The sequence below is a fragment of the Rattus norvegicus genome, chromosome 20 (assembly GCF_036323735.1).
Source record: "Rattus norvegicus strain BN/NHsdMcwi chromosome 20, GRCr8, whole genome shotgun sequence".
Lineage (NCBI taxonomy): Eukaryota > Metazoa > Chordata > Mammalia > Rodentia > Muridae > Rattus > Rattus norvegicus.
In genome coordinates, this window is record NC_086038.1 from 44,073,570 (window position 1) to 44,091,522 (window position 17,953).

General features: G+C 45.7%; 1 protein-coding gene and 1 long non-coding RNA gene across 2 annotated transcripts in view; one reads left to right on the top strand and one right to left on the bottom strand.

Annotated features, from left to right (window-relative positions):
- The window catches only part of Lama4 (laminin subunit alpha 4), a 141,075-nt gene extending 126,672 nt beyond the window's left edge, over nucleotides 1-14,403 (top strand). Inside the window, exons 32-38 of the mRNA NM_001309447.1 lie at nucleotides 29-218; nucleotides 2,196-2,351; nucleotides 3,578-3,737; nucleotides 6,572-6,702; nucleotides 8,215-8,308; nucleotides 8,849-8,968; nucleotides 14,105-14,403. Of these exons, the coding sequence (NP_001296376.1) occupies nucleotides 29-218; nucleotides 2,196-2,351; nucleotides 3,578-3,737; nucleotides 6,572-6,702; nucleotides 8,215-8,308; nucleotides 8,849-8,968; nucleotides 14,105-14,250 (997 nt within the window). The 3' untranslated portion in view covers nucleotides 14,251-14,403. The remainder of the gene's footprint in view (nucleotides 1-28; nucleotides 219-2,195; nucleotides 2,352-3,577; nucleotides 3,738-6,571; nucleotides 6,703-8,214; nucleotides 8,309-8,848; nucleotides 8,969-14,104) is intronic.
- On the bottom strand, nucleotides 7,675-14,108 carry LOC120098941 (uncharacterized). The gene is made up of 2 exons (XR_005497737.2): nucleotides 10,033-14,108; nucleotides 7,675-9,939 (listed from the first exon to the last, which is right to left on the bottom strand). It is a non-coding gene; the product is annotated as an uncharacterized LOC120098941 (long non-coding RNA).
- Nucleotides 14,404-17,953: the final 3,550 nt, after the last annotated feature.

A 17,953-nucleotide genomic window follows, 5' to 3' on the forward strand; every position in this document is an offset into this window, starting at 1 on the left:
CACATATGGTTGACTCTTCATTTACCAGATCCCAGTTTGCCATTCGTCTGAAGACCCGTTCCTCACATGGGATGATTTTCTATGTCTCAGACCAAGAAGAGAATGATTTCATGACCCTGTTCTTGGCCCACGGTCGCTTGGTCTTTATGTTTAATGTCGGCCACAAGAAACTGAAGATTAGAAGCCAGGAGAAGTACAGTGATGGGTTGTGGCATGATGTAAGTTGAGTGCAGAGGACAGCGCTGTCAGCAGATAATACCCACTGCCCAGTGGCTTAGCACTGCACTGGTTCTATACCACTGGCCTGGTAGAAAAAGTTGTGTTAAAATTCTGAGGCTGTGCACTCAGAGTTCAATTTCAAATTTTTTTATTTATTTTATTTATTTTATTTATTTTATATTTATTTTCATTTTATTTATTTCTTTACTTAAAATTAATTATTTTATGTATTTGAGCACACAGTAGCTATCTTCAGACACACCAGAAGAGGGCATCGAATCCCATTACAGATGGTTGTGAGCCACCATGTGGGTACTGGGAATTGAACTCAGGACCTCTGGAAGAGCAGTCAGTGCTCTTAACCACTGAGCCATCTCTCCAGCCCATCAATTTCAGGAATTTATTAATTGCTTATTTTAAAAATCTCAAACCGTATTTTTAGATGATCACATGCTAATTGCAATCATTGGGTTTGGAAATGGCTACACAAAGCACCCAGACACTCATCTTCAGTCAATTAGAGATAGTTTATTGAACACCACATCCCAAGACTGACTGACCAATCAGGGACATAATTTAGGCTCAAGAGTTGAACCATGACACCAAGTTAAGGTCCTACAAGTCTTTTTAAGCCTGAGATCTACAAACATCTACGGCAAGTTATTCCAGAATTTAGGGATAGGGGATTTCCTTAGGAACATGTCTTTGTCGTACACTTATCCTGATCCCACTGGTTGGGGTATTCAGCTGGGCAGGGGACTTGTCTTACCTAACATTCATGCCAACCAGGATGTCAGCTACCCATGTACATGTCTTTTTCTACCAAGTAGGATGTCAGTTCCCAGAGAGATAAACTTTACTCAACCCTTCCTCAAAATGGGAGTCTTACTACTTTAAATAGTTTCTTCTATTGGTGCAGGTGTCTCTGTTACGTTGGAGTCCATCCCAAGGGCAGCTTATGAAAGTAAATACCATAAAAGCTTATACACAGGTGCAAGAAGTGGTGCTGGGTGGTTGGTTCCGGTCCAAGCTTTTGTAGGTAACTGTACAAAGCAGTTCTACTGACTTCTATCGCAATTGGTTCCAAGGGCACAGAACATAGCAGAATATGGAATCACCTTGGGCATGAGAAAGCTTCCTAGTAACAGCAGAAACAGCGTAGGAGAAAGTTTCCTTATAATGGCAGGCCCTAGCATTTTACCTAGGCCTTAGCATTCCATCTAGGCCTTAATATTTTACCTGGACCTTAACAGTTAATCATTTCAATCAAAGGCCCAGTGATCAGCATGAGCAAAAATTTGGATTCTCATGGATTTCTAATGAATTACTTTTCCCCACTCACCAGTAAGCTAGGTTCATAATTTTTGACATCTACTACCGACTTCCTTTCAAAAGGTAATCTCTGGGAACTATGAAGCGAGTAAATCACTTGGGAAGACAGGGAATGCTTAAATACTGGAGGTAACCTGTGGGGGCAGGACAAAGAACACACTGTACAAGATGTGTTACAGTTAACTGTAGAACGTGGCTGGTCAACTAGGACGAGCTTGCTAAAGAACCACGCCAAAAATGTAACCTGTGCTCAGAAATGAAACAGATGACTGTAAGTCATTCTATCTGGAGATAAGACAATAGAGGAATACTAATACATGAAATGGAGGAAAAAATAAATGCAAATATATAAAATATATATAAATATATATAATATATATATAAATAAAAATATATAAAAAGCAAGGGGGCCTAGAAACAGACATCTGCTCTAGAACAAAGACTCAAGGAATAAAGTTTCTGACATCCCAAGAGAACCAAAAGCTTACTGAGAGGAAGAGAGTCCAAGATGGGCTCACATTTTTTGGAAACTTTCTGTACCTCCCCAGAGCATTGCAATACCGGGGTTGGCAGAGTGGACAACACAGCCTTCCCCTAGTTTGGGGTCATACCTACAACAAACTACTTTCCTCCTTTCTGTCCAGGTGATATTTATTCGGGAAAAGAGCAGTGGCCGATTGGTCATTGATGGTCTGCGAGTCCTCGAAGAAAGGCTCCCCCCTAGTGACGCTGCCTGGAAAATCAAGGGTCCCATTTATCTGGGAGGAGTGGCTCCCGGAAGGGCTGTGAAAAATGTCCAGGTAAGCCGGCTGTGGCAAGGCTGAGCCACTGACCCCTTGAACCGGAAAAACACTGATTCCCGGTTCTCATTTTATAGAGTAGGAACTTAGTCAAAGTGGAGCAGTTTGACTTCAAAATATATATCCTGGGGTTGGGGATTTAGCTCAGTGGTAGAGCGCTTGCCTAGCAAGCGCAAGGCCCTGGGTTCAGTCCCCAGCTCTGGAAAAAAAAGAAAAGAAAAAAAAATAATATATATATCCTAGACTGTCCTGTAGGATTCCTGCCTGCCCTGGGCATTTTGACTTTTAAAATAGAAATGAGATTTTAAAAAAAAGTTTAATAGGTATAAAATGCCCTGGAATTTACATCTCCAGAGGGGGTTTATTAGTTCTGCAAGTACCTATAATTTTAATAAAAAGCTACAGTAAGACCAGAGAACAACCCATTCTACCATATTACTGACTGGGAAAAATAAAAACCTTCATCTCCTTTCAATTCGGTTCCACTTTTTCTCTTTCTCACAATTTCTAAATACTCACAGAGTGCACATGTAAGTGGGAGAATTCAGAATCTAAGAAACATTTTTGTAAATCAAATTACAGCTAATACCTCTTTTTAAAAGGGTTTCTCGGTGAATGGAAAGGATCAAAGGTCTTAATTTATCTGAAACACAAACGTAGATTTGATTTTATCCCAGGGTCAGTACATTGCTAAGATCCATTGGCGGTTTTCACTATAATTAGACTTGAAGTAAGCAGCCAGTTCTGTGGCTGTCATTTTTACTGTTCCCAAATGCGGTCTAAAACCCATTGTGCGCAGTGACACAAATGTCATATCCCGTAGTGTGATAAATTCATAACTGCATTACGAGCTAATGAAGCCAGCTCGGCAAGCTTCTCCCTGGTGGCATAGAACTTCCATCCACATCCGTGATCTGGGACCCAGCTACCCTCCTGAAGGAAAATGAATGGTAGTACGCTCGTCAACTAGAAAACCACAGTTGCAACTCGTTTTGTCGCTACCTGTGGAAACATTTCCAATGCTCAATAACTACACGCTGATGTTGTGAAATACAAAATCCCAGCTTTGAGGAATTAGTTAAAAGTAAGTGCCAGGAAGAAGCCACGTCCCTCATTCAGAACGCTAAAATGAACAAGGGGTAACTCACTCGTTTGCTTTCCCGTGGTGCATCTGGGCGCTGGGCAAGGGTATTTTAAGCAATTTCTTCTTCTTCTTCTTCTTTCAGATTAACTCAGTCTACAGTTTCAGTGGCTGCCTTGGCAATCTCCAGCTCAATGGAGCCTCCATCGCCTCTGCCTCCCAAACGTTTAGCGTGACCCCTTGCTTTGAAGGGCCAATGGAGACGGGGACTTATTTCTCCACAGAAGGAGGCTATGTGGTTCTAGGTAATGTGACCATAGTGGTGTGATTACCGTTAGCCCCACCTAAGCGCCAGTTAAAGCTTGTTCCCCAGTGCAGCACGTGAAGGGGCTGTGAGAGGTAATCCGGTCATTAAAAAAGAGGACCTCGTGCGAGTGAGTTTTCATTCCCTGAAGACTGCATTGTTCAACACCAGAATGCTTTGCTATAAACTCCTAGCCCCTCTCCTCCTTTTCCCTCTCCCTCTCCTCCTCCCCCTCCCTTCTTTTCCCTCTCCCTCCCCCTCTCCCTCTCCCCCTTCCCTCTTCCTCTTCCTCTCCCACCTCCCCCTCCCTACACATACATGCACAGAGCCTTCCACCTCTGCAGTACGTATGCTACCATCATACTTTCCCTCCGGGGCTGTGAGCCAAATTATCCTCCTTTGTAAATCAACCAGCGTTAGGAATTCTGTTACAGCAACAAAACAGACTTACACGATGATGTGTGTTAAAGGCATGAATCCAGAAATGCTATTGTCCTGGAGATAGTTAACAGGGAATTTTAAGCTCACTGTTAAAATTTAATAATTCCAAGCTCATCCCTGTCAGATGACCTCTTTTCTCAAGGACCCCTGTTAGCTGCTTTATGGCTTCAAACCAGATATGCAGCACCAACCCTGGTTTGCTGTCCTTGGCTGAACTTCTGGGGGCAGACCATCTTGATACAGAACTTCCTGCTCTGTCCTGTGTCCTAGTCTATGCCAGTTCTTGGCCACCTTATTCCTCTACATTTTCTTGATTGTTAGTATGAACTATTGTCCCCACTGAAGGAAATTACACACACACACACACACACACACACACACACACACACACACACACACACACTGAAGCCCTGTACACTGCCCTTGGGAGACCTTATTCTGAAGATGTCCTCCCAACCATTACTGCCCCACTCAAAGCTCACGCATTCAGCAGCGTGTGTTACGTGTCACATGCATAGCGGTCTGTGTGCTGGATGATAGACCGAAATTGCTGCAAAAGCAAAAGAAATCCTAGGAGCCTACACACACCCACCATCTAACCCAACCCACAGCAACAGACATCTTCAATATAAAGCATTGACCCTTCTTAATGATCCAAACCTTTAATAGGTTCAACGAAACAACCCTTGGGAATCTTGCACAACCTCTGGTAAGGAAATCACAGTGTGACCAAATACACTTTCTTAAACAGTCACTCCAGTAGAATGTGACTAGAGACACGTTGTCCACCTCAGGATTTTGCTTTCCTTCCCTGCCTGCTTCCAATGAGTGCTCCTGAAACATACACTCCAGTTTCTTAGTCCTTAAAGACTCCTAGGGTTGGGGCAGTTGGAAATGTATAGCCAACTGTATAATTTATGTTCTATTCCTTGAGTATTGTCTAGTGCCAGGAAGGCCTGGCATGGTGGTGGACACTTTTAATCCTAGCACTCTCAGAATCTCTGTGAGTTTGAGGCCAGCAGAGCAGGTTCTGGGTCAGCCAGAACTACACACACCGACCAAGTCTAAAAACAAGAAGAAAAAAAAAGAAGCATTGGGGAATTTTTAAGTTATTTATGAGGAAATATGTCAAATAGACACTGTTAAAGTGCCTACATTTGCAATGAGACTTAAATTACACACACACATATATACTACATATATACATAACATATATACACACACAAATTACATATATATGAGGGACGGTAGTGTGCACATGAATACAAGTTCCAGAAGAATATATCTGATCCCCTGAAGTTGGAGTTACAGATGGTCCTGAGCCACCCAATCTTAGTGCTAATAACAGAACTCAGATCCATCGGAAGCACAGTGTATGCTCTTAACTGTTGAGTCATCTGTCTGGCCCCACAGATGTTCTTTTTATTTCGCTTTTTTTAATGAATTTTATGTGTATGCATATTTGCCAGTGTGTATGTCTTTATACCACGTGCATGCCTGGTACCAACAGAATCCAGAAGAAGGTGCTGGATCCCTTAGAATTAGATGGTCATGAACTGCTTTGTGGATGCTGGGAATTGAACCCGGGTTCTCTGAAAGAGCAGCCAGTGCTCTTAACCATGAGTCACCTCTCCACCACCACCACCACCTCCTCCACCCCGTCTTATTCTTAACAAGCAATGTTTTAGCTCACCAGAGTAACAAGTTCCTAAGTCGCAGCACCAGCTAAATTTTAAGTTAAAAATTATCTTACAATACAGTTAATCAGCTCTCTTCTAAATGACTACAAAATGAAGTCCATCTTCCAAATTGGCACACTGGGGCCCTTCCGGGCCTGGCTCCCCATTTTCTATGTAGAACCAGCCAGGCACGGCATGGGACTGTCTGGAGCCGCTTTCTGGGGGGGCTCTCCAAGTTTTCCAACCACTATACATAGCTTCAGATTACAGTCTCTGCCCAAACTTTCATCCCCTCCTTTTTTAAAATTATGTTTCAGATTCCATTTTTGCCCAAACTGCCCCATCCTTCTCACGTTTTATTATAGTGTGTATGTTACATGTACTATGTGTGTGCGTGATGGGGGCGGGCACACAGCACAGCACGTGTGTGCGATCACAGGACAATTCTGTGGAGCTGGTTCCTTCCTTCCACTTTTACACAGGTTCGAAGGATGGAACCCAGGGCAGCCGGCTTTTGCAGCGAGTGCTCTACCTACTGAGCCATCCTGCCATCCCCTTCTCTCCCTTAAAGGAGTAAACGGCATGCAGGCCAGACCTCGGCTGCCTCTGAATTGTCGTAGCATACGGAGTACTTTTAGTACACTGTCCTCGAAAAGTCACTCGAGGGTTAGAGATTTTGCTTTGCTCTCCTGGTAATCTCTGCCTCCCTCTGCAGATGAGTCTTTCAACATTGGGCTAAAGTTTGAAATCGCATTTGAAGTCCGTCCCCGGAGCAGTTCCGGGACCCTTGTCCATGGCCACAGTGTCAACGGGGAATACCTGAACGTACACATGAAAAGCGGACAGGTAGTATCCTGCGCGTTCCGTCTAGCTCCTCTCACCCTGACCGCTATGGAAAGCAGCAGATGCGTTTCACAGCATTAGGTCTTCAGACTTTCCGATGGAGAAAAAGAGGGGAACTGAACATGAGTGCTAAGTGTGTACAATGCATGCGTTCACATTCATGGACTGGGAGTTCATTAGAACAGAGTCGTGAAACCATGGCAAGACTACCAGAGGGTCACCAACAACAGCGTGGCATTTTAAGAAAAAAAGTTAGAAGAAAGCTTTTTCAGCAAATAAAAGGGAAAGTGTATCTACTTTGTGAAACAGCCCGGAATGTGAAAGCATCTTTCTAAATGTTTCTATGCTTATCACAGATGTGCGTGCGTGTGTGTGTGTGTGTGTGTGTGTGTGTGTGTGTGTGTGTGTGCGTTTTATCCTCAATTACCAGAAGACTGCATTAGGTTATAGTAAACACCGCATTCACCTTAAGATATTACCAAAAATCATTCAAGAAGGTATGGGAATAAGTTTAAAGGAATATTTTCATTATGTCTCAAACTTAATATAACTAAGTTTTATTGAGGTTCTAGTATATACAGTTAGGCCATAAAAAAATAAAACTTAGCTGTCATAAGCCCATGGAATGAATATATATGTGTGTATTTTTCTATATGTATAATATAATTATACATATTACATATATATAACTCTTATATACATTATATATTACTATTATATTATATATAATATTAGTATATAATATATGCTATTATATATTAATTACCAGGTATTGAATACTATTCTAAAAGATTAATGCAAGCAAATTAATTTGGTCCTCCTCTCAAAGATGGATATGGTATTATCACATTTATTTGACAGTGAGAAAAATGGGACAGAAACGGTTTGGCTTGAAAGTTCATTCTCTTCACCAGTATCTTTTATATTTTTCATTTTTGATTGAAAAATTATCCATTCAATATAGTTTGATCATGGTTTTTCTTCTTCAACTTCTCCCTGGTCCTCCCAACCTTCCTACTCCCTCAATTTTATGTTCTTCTCTCTCTTAAAAAAGAAAAGACAAAAACAGAAATCGAAACAAACAAGCAAAAGATCAGTAAGAAAAAAAATAAAATGGGAAAAATTTACAAGAGTAAGCTGAATTTGTCGTGCACTGGCCAACTATGCCAGGCGCAGGGCCTGCCCCAGAGTGTCTTCAGGGTCTCAACCTGCTTTCTGTAAACAGAACACAGTGTGTAAACTAAGCAAATTCATTGTATACAGTTCTTACCATTCCTCGATTTGTCTCTAGTAGGATCATTTTGTCCCCTCTCGAAACATGCAGTTAAACTATTTTAATGTAAACTGTTTCTATCACCTATGAAATAGTGACCTCTTGTGTTCACATTGCGAGTGTACTCATGTATGAGTATTTATGCACAGTATTTCCTATCTATGGTAAGCTAGTTATGAAACTCAGTTTTCTCCTGACGGTAAGAAATTCGACTAACTGTATAACATGCCTCGTCTTGGCAGGTCATAGTGAAAGTCAACAATGGCGTCAGAGACTTTTCTACCTCAGTCACCCCCAAGCAGAATCTCTGCGATGGCAGATGGCACAGAATTACAGGTGAAGAACTTGGAATGTCCCAGGTCTCACGTACAGGCGTAGCACATGGAGGGTGGCGTCCTGGAAGACCTTAGATTTTACATGATACTGATGGATGACAAGAGAGAGTAATATAATACTATCACCAGACTAAAATGTGTACATACTCTTAGCTGTTGAGCCATCTCTGTAGTCCCGCGCTATTCTCTTTCTTTCTTTTTTTTTTAATTAATTTTACATGTTTGCTTGCACATATGTCTGTGTACCACATGCATGCCTGGTGCCAACAGAATCCAGAAGAGGGTGCTGGATCCCTTAGCATTAGATGGTATAAGCTGCTGTCATGAAACTTTTAGAGAAACAAATGTAGAGTGTAGTCTAATAGTCCCCTTTTCTAAGGAAAATGTCATTATGATTGCTTAGTTAATTATGCTGACATTGTTGCCATTTTCTATGATAATGTGGTGATTTTTAGTCTGGAATGAATGGTGTTGTGATAAATTATTTCATGTAAAAATTACCCCAGTGTCGCATGTAACCCGTCTTTGTCCTGCTTTTCAGTTATTAGAGACTCCAACGTGGTTCAGTTGGATGTAGATTCAGAGGTGAACCATGTAGTTGGACCCCTGAACCCAAAGCCGGTTGATCACAGGGAGCCTGTGTTTGTCGGAGGGGTTCCAGGTAAGTGCTTCTGAGGATGTGCCAGCTTCCAAATCCAGGGAAACCCAGTGAGCTCTCACAATTGCTGTTACATTACGAAGTAAGCCATGTATTGTCGTAACTCACCTAGTAATTCAAAGGGTTGGATGTGCCGTTATAGGAAAGAGCCCTTAATAGGAAAGAGCAGCAAAGCACTGAATTTGATCCCAGCACTAAAAAAAAAAAAGAAAAGAAAAGAAAAGAAAAGAAAGGAAAGAAGTAATGTACCAAAACTTTAACTCTTAATTCAAGATTAATAACACATAAAATTATTATATTCCACAGGAGACATTATCCCATTCTCTCTCTCTCTCTCTCTCTCTCTCTCTCTCTCTCTCTCTCTGTCTCTCTCGTGTGTGTGTGTGTGTGTGTGTGTGTGTGTGGTGTGTGTGTCTGTGTGTGGTGTGTGTGTGTGGTGTGTGTGTGTGTGGTATGTGTGTCTGTGTATGTGGTGTGTGTGTGTATGTGTGTGTCTGTGTGTGTGGTATGTGTGTGTGTGGTGTGTGTGTGTGTATGTGTGTGTGTTATCTCTCTCTTCTGGCTGCATAAGGATCAGGATGTAAAGCTCTCGGCTACTTCTTGCCTCCATGCCACCAGCCTTTCCACCATTATAAGAATGAACTAAACCCCTGAAACTATAAGCAAGCCTCAGTTCAGCGCTTTCTTTTGTAAGAGTTGCTTTGGTCATGGTGTCTCTTCACAGCAATAGAACAGTTAGATACCAGCATTGCCAGCAATGCTAACCCGAGAGCCAAAAGGCATAGATAAGATCCTCAAAAAGCAAACCCCCTCTTGAATTTCACACAGGCACTCACACCAGTATCCCCCAGTCCTCTGCCTCTGTTCTGGCTTTGATTCTGAAAGGGACTCTAGGAAAGGCCGCCATTGCACCTTATTTTATGACCTGTGGAAACTGTCTCATGTCAGTTCTATTTCTTCACATTGCTTCCTTCCTAAAAAAAAAAAAAAAAAAAAAAAATCATAGTATAGCTTCAGCTGTTTCACGTTTCCAGTGCACACAGGATTAAATTAAGCAAAGTGCTCACCTGCCCCTTTTTACCCGTGCCTCTGGTCTCCCCGTAGCGCCCGAGACTGAAGTTCTGTAATATTCAGGGATGCCACCTTTGCTCCAGACCTTGCCACAAGTACTTGGGGATGCAATTTCTAGTAAATATTGCTCTTCCTTTTTTCTGCTACTACTGCTCCTTGGAACAGCTTCTCCTGTTCCTCCAACCGAATTCCTTATTGATCCTTTGGGCTTGCCTTCTCCTTCCAACCTTTCTCCCTAGGATACATGCAATAATACCACTGTTATAAAACTATTCTGGTTACTTTTCTATTACCAGGATAAAGCACGATGACCAAGGCCATTTATAGTACATGGAGTTTATTTAGGCTTACAGTTCTAGGGGGTGACAGTCTCTTGTGGCAGAGTTGAAGGCATGGCTGCAGGATCAGGAGGATGATAACATCTTTTTTTTTTTCCGGTGGTGGTGGTTGGGGGGCAGAGGGGCTTCTCTGTGTAGCCCTGGCTGTCCTGGAACTTACTTTGTAGACCAGGCTGGCCTTGAACTCAATGCCAGGATTAAAGGTGAGCTGATCACATTTTAAACGACAAGCACAGAGCAGAGAGAGCAAACTCAAAACAGAGCATGTCCTTAAACTCTCAAAGCCTGCTTCTGGTGACACAACTCCTCCAACAAAGCCACACTTCCTAAACTCCCAACCAGCACCGTCACCTGGGGACCACATGTTCAAACACCTGAGATCATGGGAACATTCATTCAAACCATGGGAATTTACCACGGGACACTGTTGAAGCTAAATGGTACATTACCTTCTGACAGGAAACAACAGTTCAGTGCCCACCCAGCACACACTGCTAAGCCTCTGTCCAAGCTCTTAGTGGACAGTATGTTTCTCCAGAGTGAAGGTTACAGCATTTGTTCCTATCCCTAAACCTGAGGCGCTTGCCGTGAGATTCAGAAGAACTTCTTATCAGACCCATTTGCTTTCTGAGTCTGATGCTAGCACCACACACTGCTGTCAGACATAAGCTCTACAGACTGAGAGAACAAGATACACCTAAAACTGAGGCCAGGGTGCCCAACACACATAATGAACAGCAAGAGTTTGCTAGTGAGCCACCCCATGGGGACTAGCAAGCTCTGGTCAGATCCAACGGCTCACTGTACTCATGGTCAGATCCAGTGGCCCACCGTACCCATGGTCGGATCAGTGACCCACCTTGCCGTAACTGCAGCTTTTCATTCCACCCAGGAACCACGACAGCAAGCCCACAGCAAACGCAATTATAATTTAAGCTGGCTGTGGTTAATTCTGTCATCCCAAGCTGCCTGGGATTAATTCCACTAAAATCATATCGGAAACCAGGACATTAAGAAAGATAACTAAAGAAATCAAGCCTAGGGAGAAGTCCTATCTATGTGCCCTGACTTCTCTTGAAGCACCAGTCCCTCTTACACAACGCCCAACTTTGATAATCCATTCTCTCATGTCCCCATTTGTGTCCTATGACTATAATTATATTTGATCATAATAAATATTATAATCAAAACAACTTAGGGAGAAATGGAGGAGTGTCAAGGTAGGAACTCAGGCGGAGGCCGTAGGGGAAGGCTGCTTACTGCCTGGCTCCTCAGCTATGTGTTTTATACAACCCTAGAACAACTGCCCAGGGCTAGTTCTGCCCATCATGGGGTGGGCCCTTGCACATCAATCATTAATCAAGAAAATACCCTAAGGGCCAGACCCATGAAGGCAATTCTACAACTGATATTTCTTCTTCCCAGACGACTCTAGCTTGTGTCAAGTTGACAAAAAAAAGCTAGCTATCACACCTCACTACAAAGTTAATAGTCAAATGGGGGTGGTACACGCCTTTAACCCCAGCACTCAGGAGCCGGAGGCAGGTGGGTCTCTAGAAGTTTGAGGCCAGCCTGGTCTACAGAGAGTTCCAGGATAGCCAGGGCTACACAGAGAAACTCTGTCTCAAAAGACCCAAAAAGGGTAATAAATAAAATTCAATTAACTATTAGACACACACACACACACACACACACACACACACACACACACACACAATCAACTTTCCTGTACGATAATTTAAAAGTTAAAGAATCTTTGAGGTTAGTGAAGCCCATTCCCAAGTCTAACCAACCACTATTGGAAACCCCGCAATATTTTCAGGCCTTCGTTTGATCTCGGAAACATTCTTTCTTAGAATTCTATGTTAAGGGGTGGAAAATGGCTCAACAGTAAAGTGCTTGATGCGTGAAGGCTGGAGTTCAGATCCCAATACCCACATAAAACCTGGGTATTGTCCACGGCGTGCATGTAACCCCGACACCGAGGGCAGCAGAGACAGGAGGGTCACTGGGAGTCAATATCATAGCTGGAAACAAAATGGTGTGCTCAGGGTTTGAGGAGAGCGCTTGCGTCCATAAAGTTAGGCAGAGAGAGTTAATGAAGGACATAACACATGCCTCTGACATCAGCACACATAGGTGCATGCCCTACACACATATATGGACATATATGGACACCCCCCCCACACACACACACACACAAATGTGTTCATTTTGTTAACCAATTACTCAGGACCCTAGGGTACTTTTCTGCCACTACATAGAATTAATTTCATGGCCCATCATGCAGACCATAATTGCTATATTAATTATTCCCTCCAGATGATTTTCCGCATGAACCGAGGGTGGACAGCTCAGGCAGGACGGAATCTCAGGCAGGGCGGAAGCTGTGTCTCACTGTACACAGGATGGCGGAGGGTCTAGAAAAGCCCTCTTCTCCAGGTTTAGCTCGGGTTTTGTTCTGAGGATGAAGCTCGCTGAGCATTCTGTTCTAACGTGAAGCCGTCGTGAATTAGATACAAATAAAAGGAGCCCCTTTCCAATCGAAAACGTTCTGGAGACAGGGTTTCTCCGTGTAGCCTTGACTGTTCTGGAACCCACTCTGTAGACCAGGCTGGTCTCGAACTCCCACACCCACCTGCCTCTGCCTCCTGACTGCTGGGATTAAAGGTGTGCACAGCCATCACTGGGCTCAAGCTAACTAAAGCTTTCTTATGCGTGCCGTTCTAAAGGGGAGAGCACACGGGTTCTGTGCACACCTATTCTGCCTGCAGGAAGATGAGCCACGACAGGCGCCTGGCGCTGCCGGTTTGCTCTCCTGCTGTATCTGCCTCCCTCGGTTACGGGTTGCCAACTGTGTTTCCCCTTTCGTCTGCCACTGCTCGCACTGCTGTGCGTGTGACTAAATGGGTTTTAATTTCATAATATTTGTAAGCTCTCCAAGTTGCTTTAAATTAGATTGCCTCTATCGCCCCAACACACCTAATTGTATCTGTATAGCTAATAAACACCAGGCTTCTCGAGGTGCCTAATTGCAATAAGTGGGGAAGGTTCCCTGACACGCTGGAAGGCACCTGTGTCCATATAAAAAAATCTATCCGACGTACACGATGGAAGGCACCTGTGTCCATATAAAAAAAAAAAATCTGTCCAACGAGCACTTCCCTATTTATCGGTCTTAAGCCACGAGATCAGAAAAATTAAATTTTACCTCGTTTGAATTCATTATTTCCTCGTTATATTCTCATTATAAGCTTGGCAGAAATGCAGAAGCTTAAGGGCGACGGGTAATGAAGATAGGGATTAAACAGAAACAATAATTCTGTGAAAAAAAATGACAGGGAAGCACACATTCCTTTCCCTTCTCAGCAAAACAAGGTCAACAAATAAGACCTCGGGGAAATTAACTCGGAATGGCACAGGTAGATCATGGAAACTCCCTGGCTAAGGCTTCACAGGGAAATGGGGAATTTCAGCCCTGGAAGGCAGCCACGGTATGCACAGGACTGTGGTCACAGAAACATGGCAAACATTAAAACCCCCATGTGCTCTCATTCTTGAAAAAAAACGAGTGCAGGCCCCGGGAGTCCGCCAGAGAGAGCACTGTGAGCCGTTGCTGACGGGAAATCATTTTGAAAGTCTGAGCAATCTTCCAGTTTATACCGGGAGCTGATATCAGAGCTTGAAATTCCCCCCATTGACTTTTTATTTTCCCTATTTCTCTTTTCAGAGTCCTTGCTGACGCCCCGTTTGACTCCCAGCAAACCCTTCACAGGCTGCATCCGTCACTTTGTGATCGATGGGCGTCCGGTGAGCTTCAGTAAAGCAGCCCTGGTCAGTGGTGCTGTGAGCATTAACTCCTGCCCCACAGCCTGACGCAGCAGCAAGGCCGCTGAGGAGAGTTCTTTCCAGCACTGAAATGAACACGAAAGTGGGGGGCGGGTTTGGGGGCCTGGAACTCCCCCTCCCTACAGAAGCTCTCACCTGGTTGAAGGGGATTTCAATAAATCTGAGACTGGCTGCTTCCTATTTCTTGTTTGAATTCAAATTCATCCTGGGGATCCAACATGTCTGCCGCAGACAGCAGTTCAAAACGTGGAGGAGTTCCTCAGACTGAGAGCCTGTGTGTTTCTGCCGGCAAAGCGACTGGCTGCTCCTGTCTATTAAAGTAGAGGGGGTCCTTAGCCAGCCCTGGCGCGCAAGCCAGATGTGACTACGTTCTCAGAGGCAGCCATCTTTCCGGGGAGATCCCTCAACGTATACCCAACTTTCTTTCGTCCTCAACTACCATCTCCTACCTTTCGTTTACTGACTTGTTGACCACCTAAATTAGATTACCCGCTTTCACCCTTACAGTCGGAGTACCTGCTTAGTAACAGCTCTAATGGGTTATTTTTGTGTGACTGGGGAGATAGCTCAGAGGCTGGGGCTTGAGTACAAGCCAGATGAACTGAATTAGATCCTCAGCCCCGTAAGGTGTCAGAAGAATTAACCCATGACCTCCCAACAAATGCCATGTGTGCCTCATGTGTACTTACTTGGTACAGTACGAGCACATGTGTGCACACAGAAGTACATACGCAAAACATTTTTAAAAAGGAAATTGTAGTATAATTGAATAGTTTATGGGTTAACAGAAAATGGGAATTCCCTTGACTTGTGTGTATCATTTAGAACACACAGTGACCTCCTGAAAGCCTTTGCCTCCCCATTTACATGAACTTGAACCAGTTCTTGGATAAGACTTCTCTCTCCCAGGCTCAAAATGAAAAGGCTTCTTCTGTTTCTCCCCCTCCCCTTCCCTCTCCCCCTCTCCTTCTTCTTCCTCCTCTTCTTCCTCCCCCTCCCCTTCTGGTCCTCCTCCTCCTCCTCCCCGGTATGAAAAGAGGAGTGTGAACAATGGACTATTTTTTCTTAAACATTTGGATTATGAAACAAGAAAAGCAGGCACTTAGTCAGAGTTGAAGCCAAAGAGACTTCAACTGAAATGTGATTTTAGCAGTTTGGGACACACATTCGTATGAATGCAGATCGTAACACTGCCCTGTGGTTCTAGGACAGCACATTCCCCTACCTTTTGTCAAGCATTGTTTACCTCAGTCTCCAGCTGGAATTGGGCGCATTGGTGAGGGGATTTCAACAGTTCCTGCCTTTCCCTGAAAATGTATAAGCCATGACAGTTGCTGGGTGTGAGGCTCATGAAGCCCCATCTCCCCTAAAAATAGGCAATTGAAGGTTTATAAGAATTTCTTCTTCAGTGTATCCACTTACAAGTTGCTCATGTCTCTATAGTTAATCCCCATACTCCTGTAACTCCAATTAAACTCATTGGATCTCCACAGTACACTCGGGTGGAATCATTTCAGTCATCGATGCCCTGTTAATAAACACCTGTTCACATTCCTCAGAAAAAGCTCATATAACTTCAAAGATGTAAGCTAGGAGCGGGAAAGATGCCTTGAGAGTGGGAGCAAATGCTGTTCTTGCAGACGTCCCTGATTCAGCTGCTACACCCACTTAATAGCTCACAGTCACCTGTAACTCCAGTGCCAGGGCCTGTGCCACCCTCTTCTGACCTCCTAGGGCACTGCAGGTACACACACGCAGATGACACACGCAGATGAAACTCTCACACACACGTTTTTCTAAAATATAAAACACATGGATTTCTGGATTGGTCACAAATCTGTTGTAAGAGCTCAGAGCTGTGTCTGACATGTATAGGAATATATTCAGTAAATATTAAGTGAAATTCAGGAAAGCAGAGTTTCCGTGAAGTTTATTCCCCTCCACTCCCCTTCCAAGACAATAAAGTTCCTGAGAAAAGGAAACTCTGATGCCTCTACTTTTGATTCCACTGAGCCCCTGAGGCTTGCCTGCGTGTGTGAGAAGACTGGAGGAATGACTGACAGCTGTCAGAAAGACGAGAAGTCTATAACCTTTCCTGAGTTCTCATAACCAGAGAGAAAGCAGATGGGACAGCCGGGTCAGGGGTAAACGAGATTGAAGGATGACATCCCAATTGCTTATGTAATCATGGGACAAAAAGGGACAAACATCAAAGTGTAGGATGCCACTGCCTATCAGACGCAGTACTCTGTCCAGAATACCCAAAGTGCTGTGATAGGAGAATTCAGAATGTATTCTAGTCGACCTAGGCAGACCATACCGAGGTCACAGTGAACCACATGCACAGTCTCGACCCACGCTCACAGCCTCGACCCTCAACCACAGCCTCAACCCACGCCCACGGTCTCGACCCTCAACCACAGCCTCGACCCACGCCCACGGTCTGGACCCTCAACCACAGCCTCGACCCACGCCCACGGTCTCGACCCTCAACCACAGCCGCGACCCACACCCACAGACTCAACCCACGCCCACGGTCTCGACCCACGCTCATAGCCTCGACCCACACCTACGGTCTCGACCCACGCCCACGGTCTCGACCCACGCCCACGGTCTCGACCCACGCCCACGGTCTCGACCCACGCTCACAGCCTCAACCCACGCCCACGGTCTCGACCCACGCCCACGGTCTCGACCCACGCCCACAGTCTCGACCCATGCCCACAGCCTCGACCCACGCCCACAGTCTCGACCCATGCCCACAGCCTCGACCCACGCCCACGGTCTCGACCCACGCCCACGGTCTCGACCCACGCTCACAGCCTCGACCCACGCCCACGGTCTCGACCCACGCCCACAGTCTCGACCCACGCCCACAGCCTCGACCCACGCCCACAGCCTCGACCCACGCCCACGGTCTCGACCCACGCCCACGGTCTCGACCCACGCTCACAGCCTCGACCCACACCTACGGTCTCGACCCACCCCCACGGTCTCGACCCACCCCCACGGTCTCGACCCACCCCCACGGCCTCGACCCACACCCACGGCCTCGACCCACGCCCACGGTCTCGACCCACGCCCACGGCCTCGACCCACGCCCACGGTCTCGACCCACGCCCACGGTCTCGACCCACGCCCACAGTCTCGACCCATGCCCACAGCCTCGACCCACGCCCACAGCCTCGACCCACGCCCACGGTCTCGACCCACGCCCACGGTCTCGACCCACGCCCACAGCCTCGACCCACGCCCACGGTCTCGACCCACGCCCACGGTCTCGACCCACGCTCACAGCCTCGACCCACGCCCACGGTCTCGACCCACGCCCACGGTCTCGACCCACGCTCATAGCCTCGACCCACACCTACGGTCTCGACCCACGCCCACGGTCTCGACCCACCCCCACGGCCTCGACCCACGCCCACGGCCTCGACCCTCAACCACGGCCTCGACCCACCCCCACGGCCTCGACCCACCCCCACGGCCTCGACCCACACCCACGGCCTCGACCCATGCCCACGGCCTCGACCCACCCCCACGGTCTCGACCCACCCCCACGGTCTCGACCCACCCCCACGGCCTCGACCCATGCCCACGGCCTCAACCCACGCCCACAGCCTCAACGGAATATCTTTTGAAATGATCATGAGCTAACGTCAACATGGAGGCAAGCCATGGAAGCATGGTACTCTGAGAGCGCGCATACCCAATAACGTAAGGGAATGTG